The sequence below is a fragment of the Podarcis erhardii genome (assembly GCF_964252035.2).
Source record: "Podarcis erhardii genome assembly, chromosome: 9".
In the NCBI taxonomy this organism is placed as follows: Eukaryota; Metazoa; Chordata; class Lepidosauria; order Squamata; family Lacertidae; genus Podarcis; species Podarcis erhardii.
This window is the reverse complement of record NC_138512.1, coordinates 37,555,288-37,581,297: the sequence shown is the minus strand read 5'-3', so window position 1 is coordinate 37,581,297 and position 26,010 is coordinate 37,555,288. Positions and strand designations below refer to the sequence as shown.

Genomic DNA, 26,010 nt, shown 5'->3' with positions numbered 1-26,010 from the left:
GTAGTAGCCTGTGAGATTACAGACTTCCTGAACCATGGCCTGTTGAGAGAAAGAATAAGCAACAGGCCTCAATCCAACATTTTGTTCTACCTTATACAGCAAATGAAAGAAAAGAGTATGTTACCTAGGAAGAACACTTACCTGAACAACTTTTTGTGACTGCACATCAACAATCAGCACTCTGTCTAAGGTGGGTTGGGTTACATATATAAACTTGTCTTTTACATTAACAGCAGATGCCCAGACACACTGCTGGACTTCTTCCCCCTCAGCTTTAGGGCAAACTTCATCCTAGAATTAAGAAGAAAGGAAGATGACAAATCACTCTAAGACCACAATAATTCTAAAGGGTGCTCATAACAACTCTGCCACATTTCTGCATGACTCAAATGCAAGCTCAAAATACACCAGAAGAACAGGCAAAGCCTGAACTATTTCAGGAACTAACTGTACTAGCTCCAAATCGTGAATTCAGTTTCATCCAAGAACATTCAGCCACCTCCCCCGCCCATCCCAGTTTAGCTTGTCTCTTGAAGTTATTTGTTTAATGTTGGTTAAATTATATGCCTGTCTAGCATAATGGATGATGTGCTAGTTGTAAAACCTCTTAAGTCTTCTATGATGCCATTTATGCACAGAGGTGCCTTAGCTACAAGATCTAGTCCCCACCAGATCCACTTTTGTGTTCTGTTTTAAAGTAATCACATGATGTGAAAGATCATCTGATCGTCTGAGACTTCGGAGAGCTGCTCTGAGTCATAATAGACATCAATGAGTTAAACAGAAAAACAGCCTGACATTATATAATTCAGTTTCCTGTGTCCCAGGAATAAACAGAATATTGTACATGGCATGAAATGCACTTTCTAGAATCCTGTCCCTTTAATTTCTAGAATCTGTGACAGAAAATATCATACACCTGTAATATTCTAGGAGCAGATAATAATAATAATAATAATAATAATAATAATAATAATAATAATAATAATATTTATACCCCGCCCATCTGGCTGGGTTTCCCCAGCCACTCTGGGCGGCTCCCAACAGAATACTACTACTAGTAGTAATAAAGTGATAAAAGTACTCACAAAAGCTCACAGTACAGTGGTGCCTCTGGTTACAAACTTAATTTGTTCCGGAGGTCTGTTCTTAACCTGAAACCGTTCTTACCCTGAGGTACCACTTTAGCTAATGGGCCTCCTGATTTCTGTTCTCATCCTGAGGTAGAGTTCTTAACCCGAGGTACTACTTCCGGATTAGCCGAGTCTGTAACCCAAAGTGTTTGTAACCCGAGGTGTTTGTAACCCAAGGTACCACTGTACTAGTGTCCCAGTAGCAGCATTGCTGCTGCTTACCAGGAGGGGGAGCTAGTGGTGAGGCTGGGCCTATGCACAAGCACCAACAGGACTTCTGGAATGGCTCGGTTGGTGCACAGATTGCTGCTTCTGATTGTTGTGACTGTGGCCCACTGTGTGAGCCAGTCTTTTGATGCAGTGTAAAACAGTGCCCTTAATTTCCATTCCCTGGAACAGAGCCAGGTAGATACCTGGGCCTTGTCACTGCAGATTTGCAGTTGCTATACAGAGAAGAGAAATGACCAAAACTTAACCATTATCACTTATGAAAGTGCTTCTGGTCTATTTTGGATGCACTAAAGGATTCGTATGAACACAGGGTTATTAATCTGGCAGCTGATGTGTGGACTGTAATGTCTTCTGAAAATCCACAAGCGTTATGTAGCCGTAACAACCCAAAAGGCAAATGGCCAGCGACTATGTGTGAATAGAAGGCATGTAGATCTTCCAGAGTGCTATTTATCAGTGGATATGAAGTAAATCCACCAATGCTACAAAATTAACTGTGTGCCAAACATTCTAACACTTCAAAGAATGCTTGAAGAATATTCATACTCCAGTTCTGAAAATTGCTTGGGCCAGAAATGTGTCACATATGCCAAGATTTCTCTTCATCTTTTCTTCATCTTATTACTCAGGACAGCTCATCAAAACAAGATTTTAGCATATATCTGATGCTTATTCCTGACCTAATATCTTCTATTTGACACATCATAGCAGGCTGCTGTAGCAATACTTATTGTGTGTCAGAGGATGATGACTTCAAGTGAGGAATAAACAGCAGGCACTGATGAGCTGCTAAGCAAATATCTTGTTTCCTTGTGCAGGGGTTTCTTTGAAATGAAAAATAGAGGGAAAAACAGCACCTGTGACATGCAGAGGGATTGAATACTAGAAAGCACATTTTTAAAAGGCACATGATATAATTTATCTGAGCATTCTGTGGCATCTCTGTTTGATGGTTTTTCTTTAGTACACAGTATAGGCACTGTCTGAATCTTCGCATGTCAGAGTGGAACAGAAATCAATTTCTGAGTCCTGCTTAGAATGTATCCACTTACAAGGAAGGTTAGCAGTCATTATTTGTTGCTCAGAATTTATTAAATCTTACAGGGAAATGTGTCTGTTTGAAACCACTCTATAATACTTTGGAACATTAAAAAAGGGTTCCTCTGAATTGACCAACATCGGGCAAAAGAGTACTTGCTGATACTAAAATTAAGGTTTGATTTCCTATTAATGCTTAATATAATTCTGTTAATGCTGTGCTGAATCTTGCCATTCAAATTCTCAAAAGTTATGTTCCCCTATGGAGGAGGTTTTCATTTTCCTGTCTCTTATTCACTGAGGGGTATATGGGGTATTAGGGGTGGTACCACTGGTGTGTGACATGTTGTGCTCCTTCTGAGGTAGTTTGTCCATCTTTGGTCTCCACTCTTCACTCAGCTCTTAGGAGCTGTCTCTCCTAGGAGCTGTCAGCATGTGACAGTGGCCACACGCTGAGAAACAACTTCAAAAGGCTGGCTAAACCAGCTGAAGTTAGCTGATGGGTCTCAAACCCTCCATGAGTTAGGAACTTCCCCTGCATGTGAAGAGAGGCTCTGGCAGATTGAGTGGACAAGACCAATAGTGGGCCCAACGGTCGAGAAGATGGTTTCTGCATGTACTGTAAAGGGAAGTGAGGGTTAGATGGGGCTTGTCAACCTTGAAAGGTAGCCCATCTAGGAGAAGGAAATCTCTGTTCCTAAGTCTTCGCTGCCTTGCAGCTAAACTCATTACAAGGAAAAATCCATACCCTCTGTTTTGTGGAACATATTTGGGAGAAAAAAAGGCTAAGCAGTAAAGCCTGTACAAATCTGGAGCGGCGTCCCTAAGACAGTTAGATGGCATCTTGTATGCCTCCTTCCAGCAACTCCTGTAGCCAAGTTGGTGCTAAACATATTGCTCTGCTTTCCTTTGGACTATATCAGAGAGGCCAAGAGTGGGGTCCTGTCATCTAGGCAGCCCAAGACCTCCAGACACACTGTCTAGGCTAGCACCCCAAAGAAGTAACAGCAAAAACAAGGCAGGAGGCAGCAGTTATGAGTTACCGGTCTCTTCAGCCACAGCAGGTGCTGTGATTCTCCAATGTGGCCAGAGGCACACACCATTGTCTCTTGAGAATGATGGATGCCAACGTTAAAGTAGAGTGAGTTGCTTCCCTAGAGAGGGAATTTTACACCATTTCTTGATCCTGCCAATCTGACAGATTTTGAGTGTAAGCCTACACAAGCAACGACTCTGAAGTCTGATGCTAAGGACTGGGCAAGTACATATGGCTACAGGTGGTCCTTTAATTAATGTGATCCCAAACTATTCAGGACTATTTAAGGGTTACCAGTTGGGCCTAGAAACAAACAGGTAGCAATATTGGAGGTATTACATGCTCAAATCACTTGACCGCACAAGCATCCAGCTAGCTGAATTCAACTTTCTTGACCTCATCCTGCCAAAGCTACAGGGTTGTTTTTGTAACATTCCCTTGAAAAGCTTAAACAAATAAAAAATGAAGGCATTCTATGGATAAATTGGGGAGATCAAACATCAGAGATCACTACACTCAAACATGAAGCTATTGAAGACACCTCACTTAATGTGGCCTCAGCTGGGACAAATACCTTATTATGTATATTCTGTTGGGATATGAGTACTACGCAGCTGCAAACAAGCAGCTCGGTGTGTACATTACATGATGTGGCTAGCCGTGGGAAAGAATGTTCCAGGCAGATCACAGGGCGGTTCACAGGGATTTGTTCTTTGTGTAATATGAAACCTTCCTGTTGCTTGTGTGAAGGAAGTCTTATGCAGTTGCTTGGAGGAGACTGAGTGAACGGACATGTTTTTTGTACAGTTGCACAGTCAGAAATAAACTAGATGAAATAGACTTTCTGACTATCTTCTTTCTCCTGCTGGTATGCAAGGAGGGGAAGGGGGTGTGCATCTTCCACGCAGGGAGATGTCGCCTATCAAGATCTTCCTGGACTGTCGGGATGTCAGCCAGGGTAGGTCACCGGTAAACAAGCCCCTGGAGCCTGGGAGAGGGGCCAGCCTTTCCAGAGGGGGCAAGTTTTCCAACATATTCAATTATTTGTATAGCATGCTGAAATATGTACATATATGCTTTTGCATAGCACAATTTTCAGCTAGTATATCTGCTGTTAAATATTAACTTAGTCAAATGAGACCTTCAGTCCTAAGCAAATTTTTTCTCCTTACTTATTTTTTATCTATGAGACCCATTAATCTGACTATAGCTGATGCCAGAAATATTTTGATGGGAACAGAATGCAGAATGAAGTATTTTCTGTTTTAGAAATGATTTTTTATTTTTTTTTATAAGGTTAAGCTTAACATTCTCCTCTTTACCTTCAAATGCAAAGCTCCATTAAAAATTTCCCCAGTGGTCAGATAATGGGATGAAACAATTTTCTCTTAAATATAGGAACAAATTCTCTTTTTAATTAAAAAGTGATTGATGCACCTTTTTTCCAATTTAGGTTCCTTATAAGAGGAACATCTGATAATATCCAATAAAAATGTTAATTTATTTCACTGCTTTTTGACACTTTCCTAAGCAGAAAGTGATTCAGTCTAATTCAAACCAGCAGATGGAATAAAACAAAATATTTGGTGATTTTGGAGAGTTGTTTCTGAGATACAATGAGATCTACAAAGAAAATTGATTTGCAAAATTCAGTTGTATGGGATGCCTTATTCAAGCTATCTAGTCACTATAAACATGGCCTGAGTCAATCCAAATATTATTAATTAGCTCAGATACATGTAAATAATTTGTTACATGACTGATTTGCAAGAAACTTGCAAGAAACAAAACTGCAAGTTTTGTTTCTAAATAATATAAATTAGGTTAGGAGGAGAGAAAACAGAATTGGCCAAGGATATCTAGTAAACTCTGAAGATGAGAAAGGACTGTTACTTACTTTTCTGAGCTAACATTTTAACAACTGACCAAATGCAAGTTTGCTTATATACTGTATTTTTTTCTTTTAAAAGTTCATGTTTCTATCTCAGTTCAGCACAGCATCCCTGTGCAAATGAACAGCTGTGCTTAATTTCAAATATGCTTAAGTCCAATGTATAGTGTTTGATTCCGACATCAGACAATCAATGAACCTTTGTAATGCTCACAAGTAAAGCTAAACCATGATTTAGTGCTAAGGAAGAAGACTTGGTCTTGCTTGCTGTCTCCTCCACTATATATAGCGGTGAGGATATTGGAAGCTTAATTTCTGCTTTCAAACAACTTTGTTCTTTGTTACTCTTGAACTTGGTTTAGGATCATGGCAAGTGAGCAAACCATTGGTGAAATAACCAAAGTTTGGAAGCAATGGGGAATTATAATTAGTTTAAAAGTGGAAGCTGCTGGATCTAAAGGTGAAGTTCTGCAAGTGAAAGATACCTTCAGCTCATAAGAAGGCTGCTGTCAGGGGCTCAGGAGCAGAGGCACAGGAGAGGGAGGAAATGGAGAGCGAGGGGGAGGAATTCGAGGGAAGCGCAGGAGATGAAAGTGGTCCGAGGGATTCCATGAGCCTCTCCAGCGAATCGGAAGATTCACAGAAGGGAGCGCCGATGGCCAGGGCAAGGGGGTGCCAAGGGGGAAACCCCAGAAGGAAGGGGCCAGCGGGGACTCCCAGAGCAGCAGTTGGAAATCAGGACCAGCTTCCCCACCAGAGCGCAGTGGGGGGGAGGAGTCCCAGGCATCGGGACCAGTGTTCTCACCACCAGCGAGAGGAGATGAGTCAGGATTGACCACGCCTCCATCGGAGAGCGGGGAAACGGTCAAGAGGAAAGTTACCGGCTGGGCGCGCGCGCCAAGTTCAAATGTACAGGCGAGCGGCACAGCAGGCAGCCCGGATAGGGAGCCAGGTCCTAAAGCCCGCCGGAAGGAGGGGCAAGACTCAGGGGGGTCAGCATCAGAAGAGTCCAGAAAGGAGGAAACCCCAGGGGGCAGAAGGACCCAGAGGAGGAAAGAACAACGGAAGAGGTGGAGTAAAGCTAGAGTCTTAAACTGGTGTCTAGGAGGCGGAGACTCAGATGGAGCTTCGCCGGTCTAGCTTCTAAGACGTAGAGTTGCACGCTGCGGTTTGGAAATGGAAACTAACCTTCAATAAAGACTTTTATACGTTATTACTGGCTAGCGTTGGTCCTCTGTGAGCTGGGACCTAGAGGCAGCTCTGACAGCTGCTTTACCCATCATGCTACAGAGTTGCATGAAAAATAATAATGAAACAAATGCTAAAGATGTTGTTCTCCTTGTGCAAGAGATTCCATGAAAGCTTGTGAAAATTCTAGCTGATCAAGATTTATGAGAACTTTTGTAGAACCTGCCCATTGGAGCACTTTATCTTGCACCAACTCTTGGGCAAGCATTTGCGGAGTACGGCTAGGCTAGCAGTTCCTTTACTTGTGCTCACTTGTTTCTTTGGATCTAGCCTGAAGTTCTTAATAGAAAAGACACTTCAGAGCAGGGGTTCCCCAAGTGGGCAGTATTGCTCCCTAGGGGGCATTAAGATTACCTATGGGGTGCTAAGAGGAGCTGCAGGGGGGCACAGGAGCTGTAAATCACTATCAGATTTTAAAAATGGTGTCACTGGATCAAGTTCATCAGAGTTTTTTAATTCATTAAATTAAATGGTATTAATTGGATTTTGAATAAATGTGCAATTAATTGCCACTGTTTTGAATTTTGCTGTGGTGTTATCTTCCTTATAGGGACGTGGGTGGCGCTGTGGTCTAAACCACTGAGCCTCTTGGACTTGCCGATCAGAAGGTTGGCGGTTCGAATCCCCACGACGGGGTGAGCTCCCATTGCTCGGTCCCAGCTCCTGCCAACCTAGCAGTTCAAAAGCACGCCAAAAAGTGCAAGTAGATAAATAGGTACCGCTCTAGCGGGAAGGTAAACAGCATTTTCATGTGCTGCTCTGGTTTCGGTGTTCCGTTGCTCCAGAAGCAGATTAGTCATGCTGGCCACATGACCTGGAAAAACTGTCTGCGGACAAATGCTGGCTCCCTTGGCCTATAAAGCGAGATGAGAACCGCAACCCCAGAGTCATCTGCGGCTGGACTTAACTGTCAGGGGTCCTTTACCTTTACCTTATTATCTTCCTTAGTGGGCCATTCAAATCACTATTCTAAATAATGCGTTTTTACAGGTTAGGGTAGAGAGCCCTGGGGATGAGTTTATGGAACCAAGGGCGTAGTGGCTCAAAATTTTTTGGGAACCGCTGCTTTGGGGCAACCAATGCCATAAACACATTGACAAATTAAATTTGTAAGAATGAGGACTCTAAAAAGCCTGAAAGCCTCTCAGTACTTGCATCTAAGGAATCTGTCTTGTCAAAACGCAATGCATTTAACGTGGTATGTAGCAATAGATACTTAGCTCAAAAGCAGCTTGAAATCCACACTCAGGAGCCAGTATATGCAGCAGAAATATATGTATTAAAATAATGCATAATTCAATGAGCTGGAAACATACTTTCCTCCTCCATGGAGGGAATTCTATTGAGGATTTTTTTTAACAACATAGCATAGTTGCCTGAAGGTATGTTGTATTCAAAGCAATGAGTAGAAAAATATTTTCCCCTTGCTATGTAATTCAAGTTATGGAGCAGCAGCAGATTTATAGGCACTATGCAGGAAGGCATAAAAATAATAATAAAATCCTAACCAGTAAAGTTGCATGACAAAAAAAGGGGGGGGGCAGAAAATAAATTTGCATGGCTGTTTTCCAACTGCAAGGGAAGAGTAGTTTAAACTGACTACTTGAGGTGTATGTCTGTTCAAATTTCGCCCTATTCAAGTGTTCAGCCTAAATGTGCAAAGGGGCAAACAGGAATACATCATATGAGTTGGAAAGACACTGTATTAAACCTGAGGCATGAATTGGATATAAGTACCTTTGAAATGTCTATCAAGTACTGTAAATTTTACACTCAATTTACTGAGGGCTATCCCAAAATCTGCTCTGATCTCAAAACAAACAAACAAACAAACAAACTGCTTAAAATTCACTCTGTGTTACTTGATCAAGCATTAGATGTTCTTCTGATACAGGATTTTTAAAACTTTGTTGTGATGAGTTGTTCATCCTCACAAATGAAAGCAACATGTGCAAAAGACTACAGAGTTCATGACACAATGTGACTATTGTGAAAATACCAAGGTCCTTTCATTGAAGTGAGAGTCTGATGATACTGAAGGATACTGAAGGATAGCGCATATACTGATGATAGCACAGATCAAGTTGGCTAAAACTCAGGCAGAGGATTAACTAAAGGAAAATGGAATAACAACACAATTCTGCCTATGTAATTTGCACACACCTACACACTCTGGCAGGAAGGTAAACGGCGTTTCCGTGTGCTGCTCTGGTTTGCCAGAAGCGGCTTAGTCATGCTGGCCACATGACCCGGAAGCTGTACGCCAGCTCCTTTGGCCAATAAAGTGAGATGAGCGCCGCAACCCCAGAGTCATCCACGACTGGACCTAACGGTCAGGGTCCCTTTACCTTTAACACACTTGCTTGCTCTAGGAACTGAATCTTTCCCTCTCCTAAATTTTACCTCTGGTATGGGGGAGAGGGTTTAAAGATGGAGAAGAAAAAATAAACCTAATATATTTTACATTATATTTACTTCTCTTCACTGTTCATCACTCAACTTATCATTAATTCTGAAATGCTACACAGAATACTTTTACATTTCACTGTTCTCATTTTCAGTTTTCTTTGGTAAAATTTTCAGATACTTCTTAAATGATCAGCTTTTAAATTAGCCATCCACACAAGAGAGAGAAAAGGTATTTGACTTATTTTTAGTGATGTTGAACTAATTTTAGTTAAGCAGCACAAATCAAAGTTTGATTAGCTACTGAAAGTATAATTACATGCAGTAAAAATTTATCTTGTTGTTGAGCACTGCATATATCTGTATATATTTTTTTAACTTTGGCAGTAATCATTACAGAAGCAAATCTAGCCCAAGGGTTTTGTTTTGCATGGATTTTAGAAGAGTAGAAACATAGGAATATGTGAGGAGGGATGTAGGTAACCCACAGTTATATTTGCACGAATGCCATAGGGATAGCTGTAACCACAAAGAATCCAGTGGCACCTTAAAGACTAACCAAGTTATTGTGGCATGAAGTTTAATGGGGTAAGGTCCACTTACTGGATCATATTCTGTCTTTATCTACACCCTTATCTGTCTGTCTTTGTGTTCGTCTATCTAATCTTCATACACAGACACACATAAATGGGTACATAGAAGTAAAGTTTATAAAAAGTAGGGTCACATGGCAATGAAGCAACCTGTGGCTTTGTTACTCAGAATCCAAGGTAAGATCACATTCACCTATTCATCACTGCTTGACCCATTTGCAAAGTGTGGCAACAATTTGCGATAGTAAGCCTTTGCACGAGTTCTTTCTAAAGCAGGCTTCCTCAAACTTGGCCCTCCAGATGTTTTGAGACTACAATTCCCATCATCCCTGACCACTGGTCCTGCTACTTAGGGATCATGGGAGTTGTAGGTCAAAAACATCTGGAGGGCCAAGGTTGAGGAAGCCTGTTCTAGAGTTTGGTTGCTACAGCCTGCATCTTCCATATTTGCCATGGTATTCATACTACTGCACAGCTAATGTAACACTGTAGCACCATACTGAGCTAAGACTTCCACAAACGCTTGAGCAAGAGAGTCCATGGCACAGCATGGACACATTTCTCTTTCTGCCCATAGTTCTTTGGAGCTAATCAAGTCAGGGTCTTCTATTATTGTGGAGGCCCAGTGACAGAAAGGAGCCGGAAACATTTGTCAACAGTTGCTTCATTAGCAGATAGAACATTTCAAAGAGCATATTCAGCTTTTTGCAATATCAAGCATGGTGGAAGGAAAGAGTAACTAGATGTTTCATAATACTTGCCTGGAATCCAAGGAGCTTTTCACTAGGCTTAATATGTCTCTGGAATTCACACTCCACTGGCTGTATCACTTTGATTCCATCTTCATAAAATACATAGAACATATTCCCAATTCCCAGACCTTAGGAACAAAAACATGTTTAAAAGTACAAAATTAAACCACTCAGGGGGGGAAAAAAGTTCATGCACCAAAGCTTTGACTAATTTTTTTGGCCAGTTAATATTTTGTTAATGTGTGTAAAATTAATTAAACTAATCCTGTGGGATTATTAAGAAAAAAACACTGTAGACTTAAAATGAAACTTTAATGTGATACAAGATTTCACATTATAACCCCCCTGAGAAACAAAATGCCTTCATGAATATTAGTCTGGAAATATATGGCATACTTTGAAAATACCTGCAACAAAAGAGAATGTAAGGAATTTATTATTCATTTAGGATCAACGAGGAATAATAAATTATTTACTTTTTCTCATTGTGCCATTTGTGAGGGGTGGAAGAGGTAAAACAGAGGTTCTTGGCAACACAGAAATTATGGAGGGTTTGGGTTTCTAAGTGATTTTTTGTGTGTCTTATCATATGAAAATATATTTTATGGTTTGTACCCCATCCAGCTTTGCTGTAACAAAGATAACTTTTGTCCCTACAATTTGGGGCACCAGAGCTTGGCCAACCTATGAACCTTAAAAAGTTGAGGTGTTGAGGAATCTGCTGGAGCAGACTGGGATATGGTGCAGGTGGCCAGGTGCTCAATGAAAAGTGAGCATCCTGGCTTGTGTCAGTGGAAGTGTTTGCATACAACCCTATACTTTGAAGCACTGTAAAAGGATCGTTCTATTGCACAAATATTCATGGAACCCTCCATTATATCTGGTATTGCGTTACAGAATAAACAGCATCATTCTCACAAATTGGCTACAGAACTGGAAATCAAGAAATTAGTTCCTGCATGGTCAACCTCCTCTTTGCACACATTATTTTGTCTTGGTGCTTCAGTTTTTCATAGTTCTTACACATTACTAGGGATGGAATCTCCTTTGACATGGTGTCAGAATTACTAGTAGTGCTTCTGGGGGGTTTGTTGTAGGATCTCTTGATACAGGCTATGTGGTATCAAAATGGTGACAGGGAGAAGTGGTGGGTTGGGTTGTAAGCTTCCTAAGGTCTTAGTCGGGGATGGCTCCTTGTTTCATACAGATAAGTGCTCAATTTCTCACAGTGACCTGAATGCAGAATCTGTTCATTGACCTGGCAGACTACGAAACCCAAATCTAAAGGAAATTTAGCAGGATGCAACTATCTCAGTGCATTTATAGGGCCATTCAGAAATTCAATTGATTTTATTTTTTTATGCAGATGAAGATGGAATGAAGAGTGGCAAGGGCAGCTAGCAGAACCTGACCCTTTTCAATTCTCCTGCATGTCCATTCAGAAACTCAACTGACAGCTACATCTTTTTGGAGGAACAAAGCAATACATAGCTGTGGTCACCTGCAATAGCTAGAATTCTCTCTGAGTGTTTAGAATCTTTCTAGTTCAAAAACCAAACCATTCAAGGTTGCCTACAAAGGCAAATGTAAAGCCAGCTATTAAAAATAAACATGTCAGATAAAGCAAAGCAAGTTATAAAAGAAAAGAAGAAAAACCAGTAAGAGGTGTGTCTGAAATAAATTAAAAGGCCAGCCTAAAAATAAAAATGTATCCAGCAAGTGACACATCTTTCCAGGGTACACACCTTGACATATTCCAATGGCTTCTCTGAAATTCAACATGTTATTATGGCCATTCAAAGGAACCACTGCATTTCAATGGTCATGCTATGTCATTGGTTTTGATATATCCCAATACTGCACTGAAAGTAGATATCTACTTTTGACAAGAGTGTATCTATAGTTGTGAGACAACCCCAAAACAAGTAGTTCCTGTGTCTTTAATAGCAGCTTGATTTGTAGAAATCAGCAAGTGAATTTTTTCTCAGCTTGGAGCACTGTCACCTAATGTATGTTCAGGGCATAGGAACAGGTGCCAGTATACAGTTGGCAGCCCCATATGTATGTGTGCTTTGCTAGCAAAGACAGTGAATAAAACATGACATTTGGAAATTTCAAATCTCTCTGAAGAACAGTAAAGAGCATGCAGACACTGCCTAATATAAACCATTCTATTTCTGTTACACAGGTTCCAGCTAGCATATGCATTCTAACTGCTGGCTTTCTCACTCTAATTCTGATTTTTGACATGTTTTCCAAAAACCTACCTACTATTTTGTCATACCTCCGCTTATGTACTTAACTGTCTGTTGATTCTGAAAATCATAAAGGTTGCATACAATATTAGTAATATTTGGAGTAGACCTATCAAAATTAATGGACATAACTAAGTTATGTTCACTAATTTCAATGGGCCTACTCCAAGATTTTTCCATGATATGTCTTGAACCCCTATAGAAAACAGTATGCCAATAACCATCTCAGTTTCAGATGTGAGCAATGTAAATATTTATTTTTAAAAGCTAGGTTATTAAAATGTAAACAGTTATTTTTGTTGGAGGTAATAACTGAGGAATTTGAATATTTGTACATTGTACTTTCAAGATTTACATGATTGGAAATTTAAATTATAATTCAGGATCGATTTTTGCTTTCCTCTTTCATATATTGACTATTTTACCCATTGTTTTCTCTTATATTTTGAATGTGCCCTATGTGTGGTGAGACCAGAGGAATAAACTAGACATATGGAATGAGTTATTGCACTTAAAAACACACACAACCAGCCACCCCAAGGAGGGGAGTGGGCATGTTCAGCACCATGGCTGGAGGTATGGATAGGAAAATTTGTCAGTTTTGGTTTCTCTCATACCCCTTATTTTTTAAGTTCAATTTTCCACATTTCCACATCAGTATGTAAGTTCGTCAACATTTTAATTTTAGTGTGAAAATTTCCTAATACACACATTTGTGTTTACAATTTTGCCTAACATACACACCGTTGCAAGAAAACTTCCCCTAAACTAAAAAGTATGGGCCAAGATTCCAAATTTTAAGGACGAACTCTCTAAAACTCAACTAGTAAATAAATGCTATGTTGCTTCTGAGCTGAGCTAAAGGACATTTGCTTATCACCAAAAAGAAAGAAAGAAATGGAAAGCAAAAAGAAAAGAAAAGAACAGCTAAGGGATATTTGTCTATCACTTGAGTCATAGTGTCTTTTGAGCTCCTTTGGGAGGAAGGGCAGGGTAAAAATAATAATAAATACAATTAAAACTTCTGGCTGTAATCTTATATTCTATATCACAAGCTGTAGGTTTTGGTAAACTCCAACCTTCCCTCTCCCACCCCACACAAACTTCCCAAGTTTTAAAGCTTTTTAGTTTTGTCTCACCAAGTAATCAGATAACAGCACTTCTCTGTTACGCTGGGAGCTTCACTAGATAGCACTCTTGGCAAAATAAGAATGATTCACATTCCTGGGTCAACATTCTGACTGAAGATAAGCTGATTGGCCAAATGATTTATGACAGCAACAGGACAAGTTAAGGGCACAGTCCCCACAGGGAGTTTTAACTGTAACTCAGATATGCCCATAAGCCTTTTAGAAACATGGGTTATTGTTAGGTACAAATAGAGAAGGAAAAGATAAACATTTACAGATACTGCAACCAAGGATTCATCCCCACCCCAAATAATAATTAGGTTTTTTTTCTATCCTTGACAATGACACATCGTATAACAGAATTAGAAGCAAAGATCTATTTGTGAAGAATGAATGCATAATTAAAACATAATGGCTATAGCTATTGTCTAACTATAAATTTAATATGTACATCAGACAAGAAAATTACTACAGGATGGGGAGAAAATTATATTAGTACCTTCCTCTCTCCACAGTATGTTTGCAACTGCAGCATGTAAGAGGAAAAGAACAGAAGACACAGATGAGTATGAAAATATCACCCAATGGCACATCAGTTTCTAAAATTAGGAATGTAACACAAGATTGATTTGCACACATCAACTATCTAAAACAAATTCTGATTGTTTGATTCCTAGATATATACTTACTGTACTTGATATTTATGACCAGAATTTAGCACGTTTCAATGAAAATGAATAAGCTAATGTGAACCACAAAGCCTTTTTATTATTATTATAAAAAAAAGATTTTTAAGTGGAAATATAGACAATGGGGATACTTCAGCTAGTCTTATTGTGCTATTGTGTTTAGAATGAATAATTCTAAAGGGGAACACTTCACTGCATCTCAAAGAGGTGAAACATTAAAAAATATTATATGAGTGGTGCATTCGAATGACACTTTAGAACTGCTCTGCTCTTGACTCCTTTGAAGATTATGGGATGCTTCTTAGTGCCTTCAAAATGCAAAACTGAAGGCAATAATTTTCTGTAGCAAAGAGAGAGAGAGAGAGAGAGAGAGAGAGAGAGACTTTCTAGTATATTTACAAGAGATTATTATTATTGAGATTTGAGCTCCAGTTCATGGAGTTTGGGTTTAAACGTTTACAACTGAAAAACGAAACAGAACCCCAAATGCTTATTATCCAACCTATGACCATTTTTTTCTGTTTTAGAAGCATAACTAGGCAGAGTCATACACCATCATAAAATAAATTGACAAATTCAGACACAACCCAATCAAAGTAGAAGTTAAAAGTTGCTAAGACATTTCAGAAACAGATCACTCACAGGAAAATGATACATCAGAGAATTCAATAGTATACAAGAACCTTTGAACACCAATATTTTTTTCTTAGAATTTTAAGAAAAAGGCAGAAAGTTAATTAGTTTTCTTCCTCCAGTTATTTTTTTCTCTGCTATGCAGGAATCTTATTTGCTCTACTGAAAATCCAACCATTTCCCTAAGCTAATCCTGTAATATTGGGCTGGTAGGCTTAAGGCAAAACCCTTATATTATGTATCAGTAATAGCATGACCAAACTAATAGCCACTCATTCATGTTTAGTATTAAAGAAAATCATGGAAGGCAAATTCTTGACATTAAGAAGTTATATTTGTATTTGTGCTCTGGGTCTCTCCATCATAGTTCCCCTCACCACCACACATTTGGCCCTGGCAAAGGTAGATCTTGTATTAGTCAGTGTATAACAAATATGGACTTTAAACATTTGCCTTCAGTAGCCAACAAGACCTGCCCGTATTTGGCATTTTCCCTACTTCTGTTAACTTTCAGGCCAAATATTTGCAGAACTTAAGGACATTTTCTCTTGTATGTTTCAAGGGATACCTTTAGTTCTTTTGGATGGAGCTTCAGTGGGGTAACACTACTCTGATGAGTTCTATCTGTGAGGAAATTTCTTCCAATTCAACTGAATTCTTTATTGTGGCCCAGAGACCCACCAATAGATTCCAATACAATAAAAATGCATTAAAAGCAAACATACTAGTTGGGCAGCAAATAAAACTACGCTCGTTTCATACGTTTATCTAATACAAAGTGCCCTCTCATCCTGACAGCCTCAGAAAAAAAAATGTGAATAAATTGAAACAGCAAGCCATATATTATTAGTTTGTAACTTCCATTGAGTTTGCTGGAAAGAGTTGTTTAATCCAATAAACACTTTGTATTCTGGAAGATTATCTGAATATTCCACTTTTATCATTGGAAACAAGTAAGTTCATTACCAAAACTGTAGCTAAATTACTTTGAGAGCAATGAACCAATGAATATACAAGTAAAAAGTCTCATCTAAAGAAATGTAATACTACTTTCCTACCTATTAACAGATATATTTGCTAATTTTGCAACGTTTTTGTGCATTAACTGCAAGGTTTTATTGACTGAATCAATATTTGGTTGAGTATATTTGCAGTTCAAGGACAGTTATGCAGAAAATGTATCACAGTTTTTAATACAACAAAATTTTGCTACATAAGAACCAATTTTCCCTGGCTTTGGAAAAAAAAGTGGGGAAATCTGCACTTGGATTTGGTATAACATGCCAAGTTAAAAGCACAGGAACTACAATATAAAACAACAACAACAACAACTGTGGCAACTTTGTTCTGAATCTCTGTTTATCTCTGTTATCATTAAGATTCATGGTTGAGAAGACACAGATTTAATTAGGACTGGGTCCTCTGAGCCTTGGTTCAAGGCCTCAATCATTGGTAAAGTCGTACTTGTAGGTAATGGCATTGAGTGATTTGGTACACAGTATAAGATTGAGAAAGAAAGGAGAGATAACAGGCAGAAAATCCAAATCCCAGGTGGAAGAGGTGAGAGAAAAATCTGAGGGCAGCCTAGATACACAATATGACTGCTGAGGTATCAAGGTAAGTGCTGTGAAGAGTTCTGCAACCGAAATCCCCATGACAGGTTACTGGAGATTGGGTAGGGGGTGGAATCCCATCTAAGCTTGTAGGTCTCCTGACAAAACAGATCCATTTCCGTTTTTCCCCCAGAAGTAGTCCCTGGATATACTGAAGTTTCAAATTATTTAGGAGCTACCCTACAGAAAACATACTATGCAATCAATAAATGTGACTGGTCCTGTCTAAGGTCCCAGTCAGGTATAAATGAATCCAGGACTAATATTGGATCAGCCAGAGTTAATGATTGCATTTTCTGTTTCCTATATACCACCTTGATGGAGTTATAAGAAAGTGGTAGAATTGTATTTATTATTTAGTAAGGGTTGTGTTCAACTAATGTTTACTCAGAGGAGACCTATCACAATTAATGGACAGGACTAACTTAAGTTCATTCATTTCAATGAGTTTATTCTGACTAAACATTAGTTGAATACAACCTTATATTCAACCTTAAATTCCAGAAAAAATGAGGGCATGGTTAGGATCCAGAATTGTGCAGTGTGGAACTCCACACTTGTCTTCTTTTGTAGCATCTCACATCCATATTTGGCTATACACATCTTCAAGTTCTCTCCACTGATTTCTGTTGTTTGCTTCCTGAATCCACAGAAGCCCTGCTGCTAATTCTAGATTGCCCACCCATTGCTTAGGTGCAATCCCCTTGGTCTTTAAAAATTGTAGGGTCTCCACACTAACATTGGCTTATTTCGTTGGCCTGAAGAGTCTCTTGCCACAGGTCCTGCAAATGTCCATTTTAACTTGGTGTCCCTTTCCATGACTCCATAACTGTCAATCTTTGTCATCTTAAATCATTAATTCTTTATATCTTTTAATGATAAGTTCCATGGAGAGCCTAAAGCCTTCAAAAATCTGGTCTGGGTGCTTGGGGGGCCAGCATGGGAAGTGCCAATGGGGGGTGTCAGGGAACTGCCATCAGAGACAGAGGTGGAGGGAAGGCTCCAGAGCAATGCCGGAGAGGGTCCGAGCAGGGAGAGAGGCAGCCCAGCTGCTGGGGAAGGAAATCAACGTAACACCAGGAGAGAAGGGGGGGGGGAGATGGGGGAATCGGAGAAAAGGCTCCAGGACTCTTCAACGGAGACTAGTGGGGAGAGCACAGGTGCTCCGCTGCCCACACCCTCCCTGCGCAGAAGACTTCCGCGCAGGGAGAGTAGGAGGAGACTTGGCGTCAAAGAACTTTTTTGCTGGAAGAAGTTTAAGAAACGCCCACTGACGGATTCTGCCAGCGACTGAGACAGCCACGCAGTGAAGGGCTGTCCAGACAGAAAGGGTTCAACCAGGCAACCAAGCCAAGAGTGGCGGCAACTTACGCATGAGCAACCCCCTAGAACCATTACAGGGGGCTACAAAGGGAAAGGGGAATCAGCAAAACTAACTTCCCTTCTTTGACCTGCAGGAGTGTCCATTTTGGGCACCTCGGCTTGATCCAGCTCACTGTTCAGAATGGAAGGAGCCCTTCCATTCAAAGAGCAGCAGGTCTGACTCCAACCACAACATAATTAAAATGATGTGTTTTATCTATAGAAACCACAGAGTTCTCCAGACTGCATAAATTCCCCACAAGCTAGTTATGTGCAGTTGAAATTTCCTTTCTCTGAAAATTCTGTAGACAGGGTTTTTTATCTCAAGACAATAACCTTAGAATAATAACCCCAGAGATAACTACTGAATCTTGTTTTATAAATAAACCCTTGGTAATCTACAGATGCTTTATGGGCTTTGGAAACAAAGATGACCCCAACAGTTGCTGTTTTTTTTTTTTTTAATAAAAAAATATGTTTGAGATTGAGTCCCTGGAAAGCCTTTGTTCAGCTCTGCATACCTAGGCATATCATAAAATGCCAGCACAACCTATTCCCAGAGAAATGAGGTAAAGAGGCATTGCTGTGTATGAGATGCAAGAGAGACCTGTGAAAGACCCTGTGGAAGAAATTTAGACAATAAATCAGAGTCAAAAAAGCTTTTAGCCTTATGCTGTTCTATAGGCCTGGCAGGAGAAGATGGCCATGAACCTCAGAAGTCAGTAGTATTCAGAGCACATAACCTCTTCTTAGGTGATAAGACTTTGACATGCAAAAAAGGCCCTGGTGTTAGAAATTGATCTATTTAATGGTAGCGAAAAGGCATATTATTTTTTAAACATAGCCTCTAGACACAAAATGCAGGAAGCAGATAATTTTCAGCTTGCTGTGGGTGAACAGATGAAAGGATTTATAGAAGTTGCTTCATAGAATGTGACAGAGTCACAGCTGCTTAACCGGGTAACATGGGGAACTGTAATGGATGTTAAAGAATAAAAAATGCAGGATGAAATATTAATTGGGCATCAAATATTCAACTCATCTGTAAATTACTGCAAAATATTTGGGTGGCAAACTTTCCTCTCACTTCACTAACAGGTAAACAACATGAAATCCAGATCGCCTGAAACGGAACAGCATTATTTAAAAAAATATTCCAGAGGAAATTCAGATCTAACCTTTATTGTTAAAAGTAAGCTTTTGAAAATTATCATAATAATAAAAATATCAATAGTGGGGTTTTTTTAAGAAATATCTGTTTGAAAAATATTATAGCTGAAAAGCTAAGATGCTATTCCACTAAATCTTACACACAGCTGCTCCACTGAAATTAAAGAACATGACTAAGTTAAGTCCATTAATTTCAATAGGTTTACTTTGAGTTGAATACCATCTTATATTACATCTGTGACCCGGGAAATGGTGCAACAGAAGTTCAAGCAGTTTATTATGCTGTTACAGTGTAACGTCAATGATAATGTTCGATATATATGATATCCCATTCCCACAGTTCTATCACGAGCAAGTGTCACACAAATAAAGGGACCTCAAGGTTAGGATATGCTTGCGATTCCTCTGTTTCAAACATGAATAAAGACACTTTTTAAAATGTCATCCTGGGGCCTTCAAGGAACAGGGATCCAAGTTTGAAATATATTCATAGGGTATCCTTGAGAGTTCATCAATCAAAGCGTTAACGGTGACCTCAGATGTTCACATGACTTAAGATGGGTCACCATGGCTACTTTTGAGGAATCTGGCACGTTCTGGGGAGACAAAGAACCCCTTTGGAAGATGTGTGAGAGCATGAGGATTTAAAATGCCTTCTCAACAGACCTAGAGGGGGTGGGAGACCTTACAGTGATGGAAGAATAGTGAGTCACACATGATTCCTCTATGGTTGTTATGTCTTAAGTCAGTCTTATTTTAAACATCATCATCACCATCTCTATAGTACACCCTGGGAGTAATTTATTTATTTATTTATTTATTTATTTATTTATTTATTTATTTACTTAGCATGCTGCCCTTCATCTGCAGATATCTGGGCAGTTCACAACATAGAAATATAAGATTGTGTTGCCACCCTTTGGACCTCATGTGGAAGAGGCGCATGAAGAAGGGCTTCAGATGATGGTCACAGGGTCCTGGTCTGGAGTATATTATCCTTCTGTGGCTAACATAATTTATACAAATGCACCACCACAGTATGCACTCAGTAATCATTGTTAATGTTGTGAAAGAAAGACAGGGGACACTAAAATAGTAGTGGCTCAATTTAGCCTGCCACAGGTACATTGCCCATGCACAGAGAAATCTTTTCTAGGACATAGCAGAGCTGCCTTTAGCTAGTCAGGTGGCAATCCTTGGAAGTAAATCCTACTGAATTCCACAGGGCTTACTCCCAGGGTTAGGGTTGCAGCCCCAGACTTTGAGAAGAGCTGGATAGGTTTATGGAAGGGGGCACACAAATCTCCTATTCCCTGTAAGGTGACAATCTGACTGCCTGTGCGTGCGTGCCACAGACTGAAGGAACAGGGTTCTATTATGAGCTATAGGATCCCCACCAACTGAGTCTAAGGAGCAATCCTAGCTTGGGCTGGATTTTCCAGCCACATCTGCAGTTCTGCCAGTTCCTGCTGGTCAATGCGGAAGGTGGAGTGGGATGTTTTGCACCTGTTTTGCTATGCAAACTGGCACAGCCTGAAGACACAGTTCAGGGACCTCCTCAGAATTGGAAGGGCTTTGGTTCCAGTTGATCCATTGCAATGTGCCCAGCAGAGGGATACCTTCACGAAACACCTAAACCCTACCAGCAGCGTGGATCATGGGTTTAGGATTGCTCTGCTTGTCCTTTAGGAACATAATAGAAATAATTGTCCTATTGTTGTTTAACTGACACTCTGAATGTTAAGGCCTCCCAATCACAGGTATGAAGCTAATGTACCAATGAACATTATCTCACAAGATGTAGTGATGGCTGCCATAGAGGATGGCTTTAAAAGAGGAACAGACAAATCCATGGAGGTTAAGGCTATGAATGGCTACTAGCCATGATGGCTCTGCCTCTACTCTCAGAGGCACTGTGGCTGTGAATGCCGGTTGCTGTGAATCCCAAGTGGGGAGAACATTGTTGCACTCTTGCTCGGTCTGTGGGTTTTTCATAGGCCACTGTCTGAACAGGATGCTGAACAACATAGGCCTTTGGTCTGATTGAACAGGCCTTGCTATCTTTCAGTTTATGGGCTCACAAGGACACAACAGGGTTTTGTGGACTGCGATGTAACTTTATTTCCAAATCACATTTCAACTCTTAAGTTTATGACTCCTGAATTTTGGAGTTTGCATGAAGTGTCTTGTGGAGTTAATTATTATACTTCTGTGATTATGCTAGAACACAATACATATAAAATAAGTGTTGACAATGTGCAAACGGGCATGTTACGTATATACAAAGGACTGAAAAATCTCTTAGGACTGAGAGATATATTAAGTTGTTCCAATACTAATAGGAGTGTCAAAAGGGTTTACCAGATTACCATCTTTTGTTAAAATTGCGCCAAGCTGTCAAAGAAGCTTAACTCATTGCTTCTTGAAGACAAAAATGTAACAACTGCAGGATAAAATGCTTTCACAGTGTTTTTCATTGACTTTAATCTTGAATTTCCATTTTGATGATGAATTGTTATCATCTTAGTAGTACTGGCTTCTCTCGGGAGCAGAAATGTGACAAGAGTGTGTTATCTGCAGGAAACTTTAAAATAAAATTATATCCTCCAACTGCAACCAAAGCCAAAGCTCAGACTATTTATTTCCTTTTATTCTTGCTAACAGCAACAGGCATCACATAGTCCACTGAAGGTCTTATCCATCACTCCATTTTCCTGCCTGCTATAAAAGCCAGCATATTAATCTCCTAACAAACCACACTGTAGGTTATTACATCTTTAAAATCTAATCTCAAATTCTAAGTGTAAGTATAATGTAAATGCTTTGAAGGTTTGCTTCATATTAACCACTTCTCACCAGTAAAATCAAGTTTCTGATTTTGTTGTTGCTGTCAAAGAAATCCAGCGGAAGAGAAATGGATGCTTCATATCTTTTACTTCTGTACGGCCCAGTGAGATATAAGAACCTTTATCACACTCAACAAAATCCAGCCCTCCCAAGCTCCTCTTTAGAGGCAAGCAGATGATGCATGAGGTCCAAAAAGCTATCTCCAGGGCTGTGGTGAGAAGGTATGTCAAGACTGAACTTTATATTGTGAAACTTTTTTTTCTTTTTTCTTTAATGTGCATTACTGCACATTCCTTTAGACGAAGAAGAAAGCTACCGAGGCTTATGACCAAAACCTTTCATCTGTATTAATTCATAAAAGTTGTATAACTCTACAACACAGAGCAGGCTTTGCGACAGGTTTGATGTCTGGACCACATGGAACTTTCTCTCGATAGCAAGTTGGAAGACATATAACTAAACTAGGGCACTTTCTTTTTTACCCATCAAAGCCAGAAAAGCAGGTGTTGAAGTGTTCTGTGATGGATTTACGCAGCGGAGGGTTACTTTGCCAAAAGTAGAACCTAAGAATAATGGAGCCGGTATATATATTGTGCTAATGGAGAACAATGGAAAAAGAACTGTATGATGGCAGCGCAGGTTAATCTTGACACTGACACATCTGGTGTTGCAGCCATTGAGACGAAGAACATGGAGAGAGTGACTATAGAAGAGAGCCAGGGCTCCTCATTATTTCTCTTCTAATGCCACTATACTAGCTTCCTGGTAGGTGGGTCATTGTTGCTTACTGGGAGGGAGGGAGGGGAGGGGTAAGGCAGCAGGAATCTCAGCAAGGCACTTCTGTATAATATACTACTCTCTTGCCTAAAACTTTTGGACTTTAATTTTTTCCTCCTTTGTTGCTATCATCATTCTATTTTCAACAACATATTTGCATGTGAGTATTAAATTATTCCTGCATTGCAGGGGATTGGACAAGATGACTCTTGGGGTCCCTTATGAAACTAGATATACTCAGGACTTCTTTTCAGGTGGAACTCACCAGAACTCAGTTCCAGCACCTCTCAAATGGGTGCCATTGCCATTGTAAGAGAAGAAGGGAGTTGTTCATGGTGAGTTCTGGTGACTCCTTTTCTAGAAAAATAGCACTGGGTATACTCATTGTGCAAGAGCAACTGACAGATTAGGTTACAAATAACACAATATAGGTCATTGAAAAATTCAAATATGGGCACTGACGGAGAACTCTGGCATGAGGATGCCATGGTGAAAATTGTTCGGTGGGACTGAGGGAACCAGATTCCTTATTTTAAAAATAATAGTAATAATAATGTTTAGTATATTTACTCACCATAAAGATTATCTTTTAAAAGTTAAGCACCTTGAAGTTCCATTGATTTCACTGGGAGAGAACAAAACAAGTACTTCAGTTTTCTCATTGAAATCAATAGGAATAAGTTCAAAGTGCTTAACTTAAGCATGATTGTGTCTCCTATTTACAATAAAATCAGAATGTCTGCTACCTGGTTCCGAGAGAACCAAGTAAATACGCAGCTAAGAGGCTTGGCACAATTATTGGGCATGCTGTAGTAAATTATCGCTGAAATCAATATTACTTTTCAGATTTACAATTCTTGGTTTAATCCTTTTGCCATAGCAATCACTTCAGCTCTGACTTATACAAGGCAAACCCCAAAAATCAATCAAATCTGAAGTTCACAGCAAATGTCTGTTCTGTTCACTTGCAAACTAAAGCACAGTGACAAGGAAAATGCTAGAATTATCAGGATTGAGCTTTCTACTAAAAGAGACCTACCATAGGGAGGTCCTTACAGGTGATTTATGTTCTCATGCGCTGGCTGGTGATGTTCCAAATTAGCTTGATAGATGGGAAGGAAGGGACTGAGCGACGGAAGTAAAAAACATGCTTGGTGTTTTGTGCTGTGTTTGCTCAGCTTTGGCAAAAAACATTTCACCTGCCTCACATTTTATGGTTCGTAGTACTTCTTGAATGTCTTATAAATTCAGATTTAAGGTTTATTTTATAAAAAGAAAATAAGAAGTAAATCATCTCCTTACCTATCGTATTATTAAGTTTTACTAGTCAGCTTCATGGGTTTAATTCCAGAAAGAATAATATTTTTCATGCTTTGCAACCATAGCATTCATTATTTCCCTTTTATACAGTGCTTTTAAGAAAACAAACTGTTCCAATATCTTTGTTTCTTTCAACCAAAACAACCTTGTGAGGTAGATCAGGATTATCATCCACTAAATAGTTCACAATGAATGAGCTCCATGGGGAACATATTTTGAGAAGTTTGAAGCAAAGGGACATGCATTCTGTCACTTGCTCCCATTCCTTCAACATTTGTGACCACTGATAATATTAAAAAGATGAAAGGCAGGGACTGCCGCCTCATAAGGTATGGAAGGGACAGGATCAAATCTATGCTTCCAGGTGTCATAAGAAAGCTGCAGAGATGGTGCAGGATAGTGCGCACCCCGGAAATGATCTCTTTCAGCTTCTGCCTTCTGGAAGAAGGTACAGGGTTATAAAGACTAGGCCTAGCTGCCTGAGAAACAGCTTCTGTCCAAATGCGATTTTGGTTTTAAACACAGTGTAAGGTAGTCTCGGCGTTTCCGTGTGTGGCGCTGGTGCTGGCTCACCAGTGCAGCCTTATCACGCTGGCCATGTGACCCGGAAGTGTCTTCGGACGGTGCCGGCTCCCAGCCTCTTGAGTGAGATGGGTGCACAACCCTAGAGTCTGTCAAGACTGGCCCGTACAGGCAGGGGTACCTTTACCTTTACCTAAGGTAGTCTCTATGGGAGTTTATTGCATTTAATTATGGGGTAGAGTTTTTAGGGGGTTAACCAAGCTGGGATAGCTGGGATAGCAGGCTTGTTGGTTTTTGAATGTCTGATGTAGATTTTTTTTCTGTATGGGACAATGACAATAAAGATTATTGTATCGTATGATGAATGGTGATAGGCTTTTTAAAAAATGCATACAGAGTAGGGAGCGGGGGAGGTAATGATAATGAATACTGAGATTGGGGAATAGCATACAAAGAAGAAAGGAACTGTGATTTGAGGGCAGGGGCTAGAATGAAGCTATTGGTGGAATAGTTGGAAGGAACCACTGAGATTACCACTGAGAAGGAACCAAACTTAATTTGAGGAGACCAAAGCTTAGTGGTAGAGAACATGCTTTGCATGCAGAATGATCCAGGTTCAATATCTGGCATCCCCTTCCCCTCTTAAATAGAACAGACAGCAGCTGAAGGAGAACATCCTGCCTGGACAGCTTCTGCCAGTCAGAACAGACAATACTGGGTTAGGGGTCAGCAAAAATTTTCAGCAGGGGGCCGGTCCACTATTCTTGTGGGGGGGCAGACTATATTTTTTTTGGGGGGGGATGAATGAATTACTATGTCCCACAAACAACCCAGAGATGCATTTTAAATAAAAGCACACATTCTACTCATGTAAAAACACGCTGGTTCCCAGATCATCCACGGGCCAGATTTAGAAGGCGAATGGGCCAGATCCGGCCCCCGGGCCTTAGTTTGCCTACCCATGGGTTAGACAGACAAACTCCCTGACTTTCTATAAGGCAGCTTCTTTTGTTGCTAACATCCTGCCTTAGAATGCAGGTGGCACAGTTTAAATGTGAATTGGTTGTGGCGTGTGTGATTTTAAGCAGATGATTCATAAGCAGGAGAAGGGCACTGAACTCTTCTTTCCGTGCACCAATCCTCTCCATTCAGGCAGCACCACCAGCTGCTTTATGGAGGTTTAGCACATAACATTTAGTATAGGGATATGAGGTGTGGGGGGGGAGGGTTGGCTTCCCACACCTTCCCAAGAGTAACTTCATTTGCCATATGGGGCTGCTGATTGGCAAAAGCAAAATAAACATACAAATAAAAAACAGCCGGAGATTCTGAACACAATTCGCCCGTGGCAAGACTGGCTTTGA

The 26,010-nt window shown here is 40.0% G+C and overlaps 1 protein-coding gene across 4 annotated transcripts in view; it reads right to left on the bottom strand.

Annotated features, from left to right (window-relative positions):
* Nucleotides 1-26,010, bottom strand: part of FSTL5 (follistatin like 5) — a 359,747-nt gene that overhangs the window by 28,212 nt on the left and 305,525 nt on the right. For 2 of the 4 annotated variants that reach the window (XM_081875293.1, XM_081875294.1), the window contains 3 exons: nt 14,213-14,239; nt 10,338-10,456; nt 142-291 (listed from right to left, as the gene is read on the bottom strand). In XM_081875293.1, coding sequence (XP_081731419.1) covers nt 142-291; nt 10,338-10,456; nt 14,213-14,239 — 296 coding nt within the window. The remainder of the gene's footprint in view (nt 1-141; nt 292-10,337; nt 10,457-14,212; nt 14,240-26,010) is intronic. The other 2 variants (XM_081875295.1, XM_081875296.1) reach the window with 1 other exon arrangement.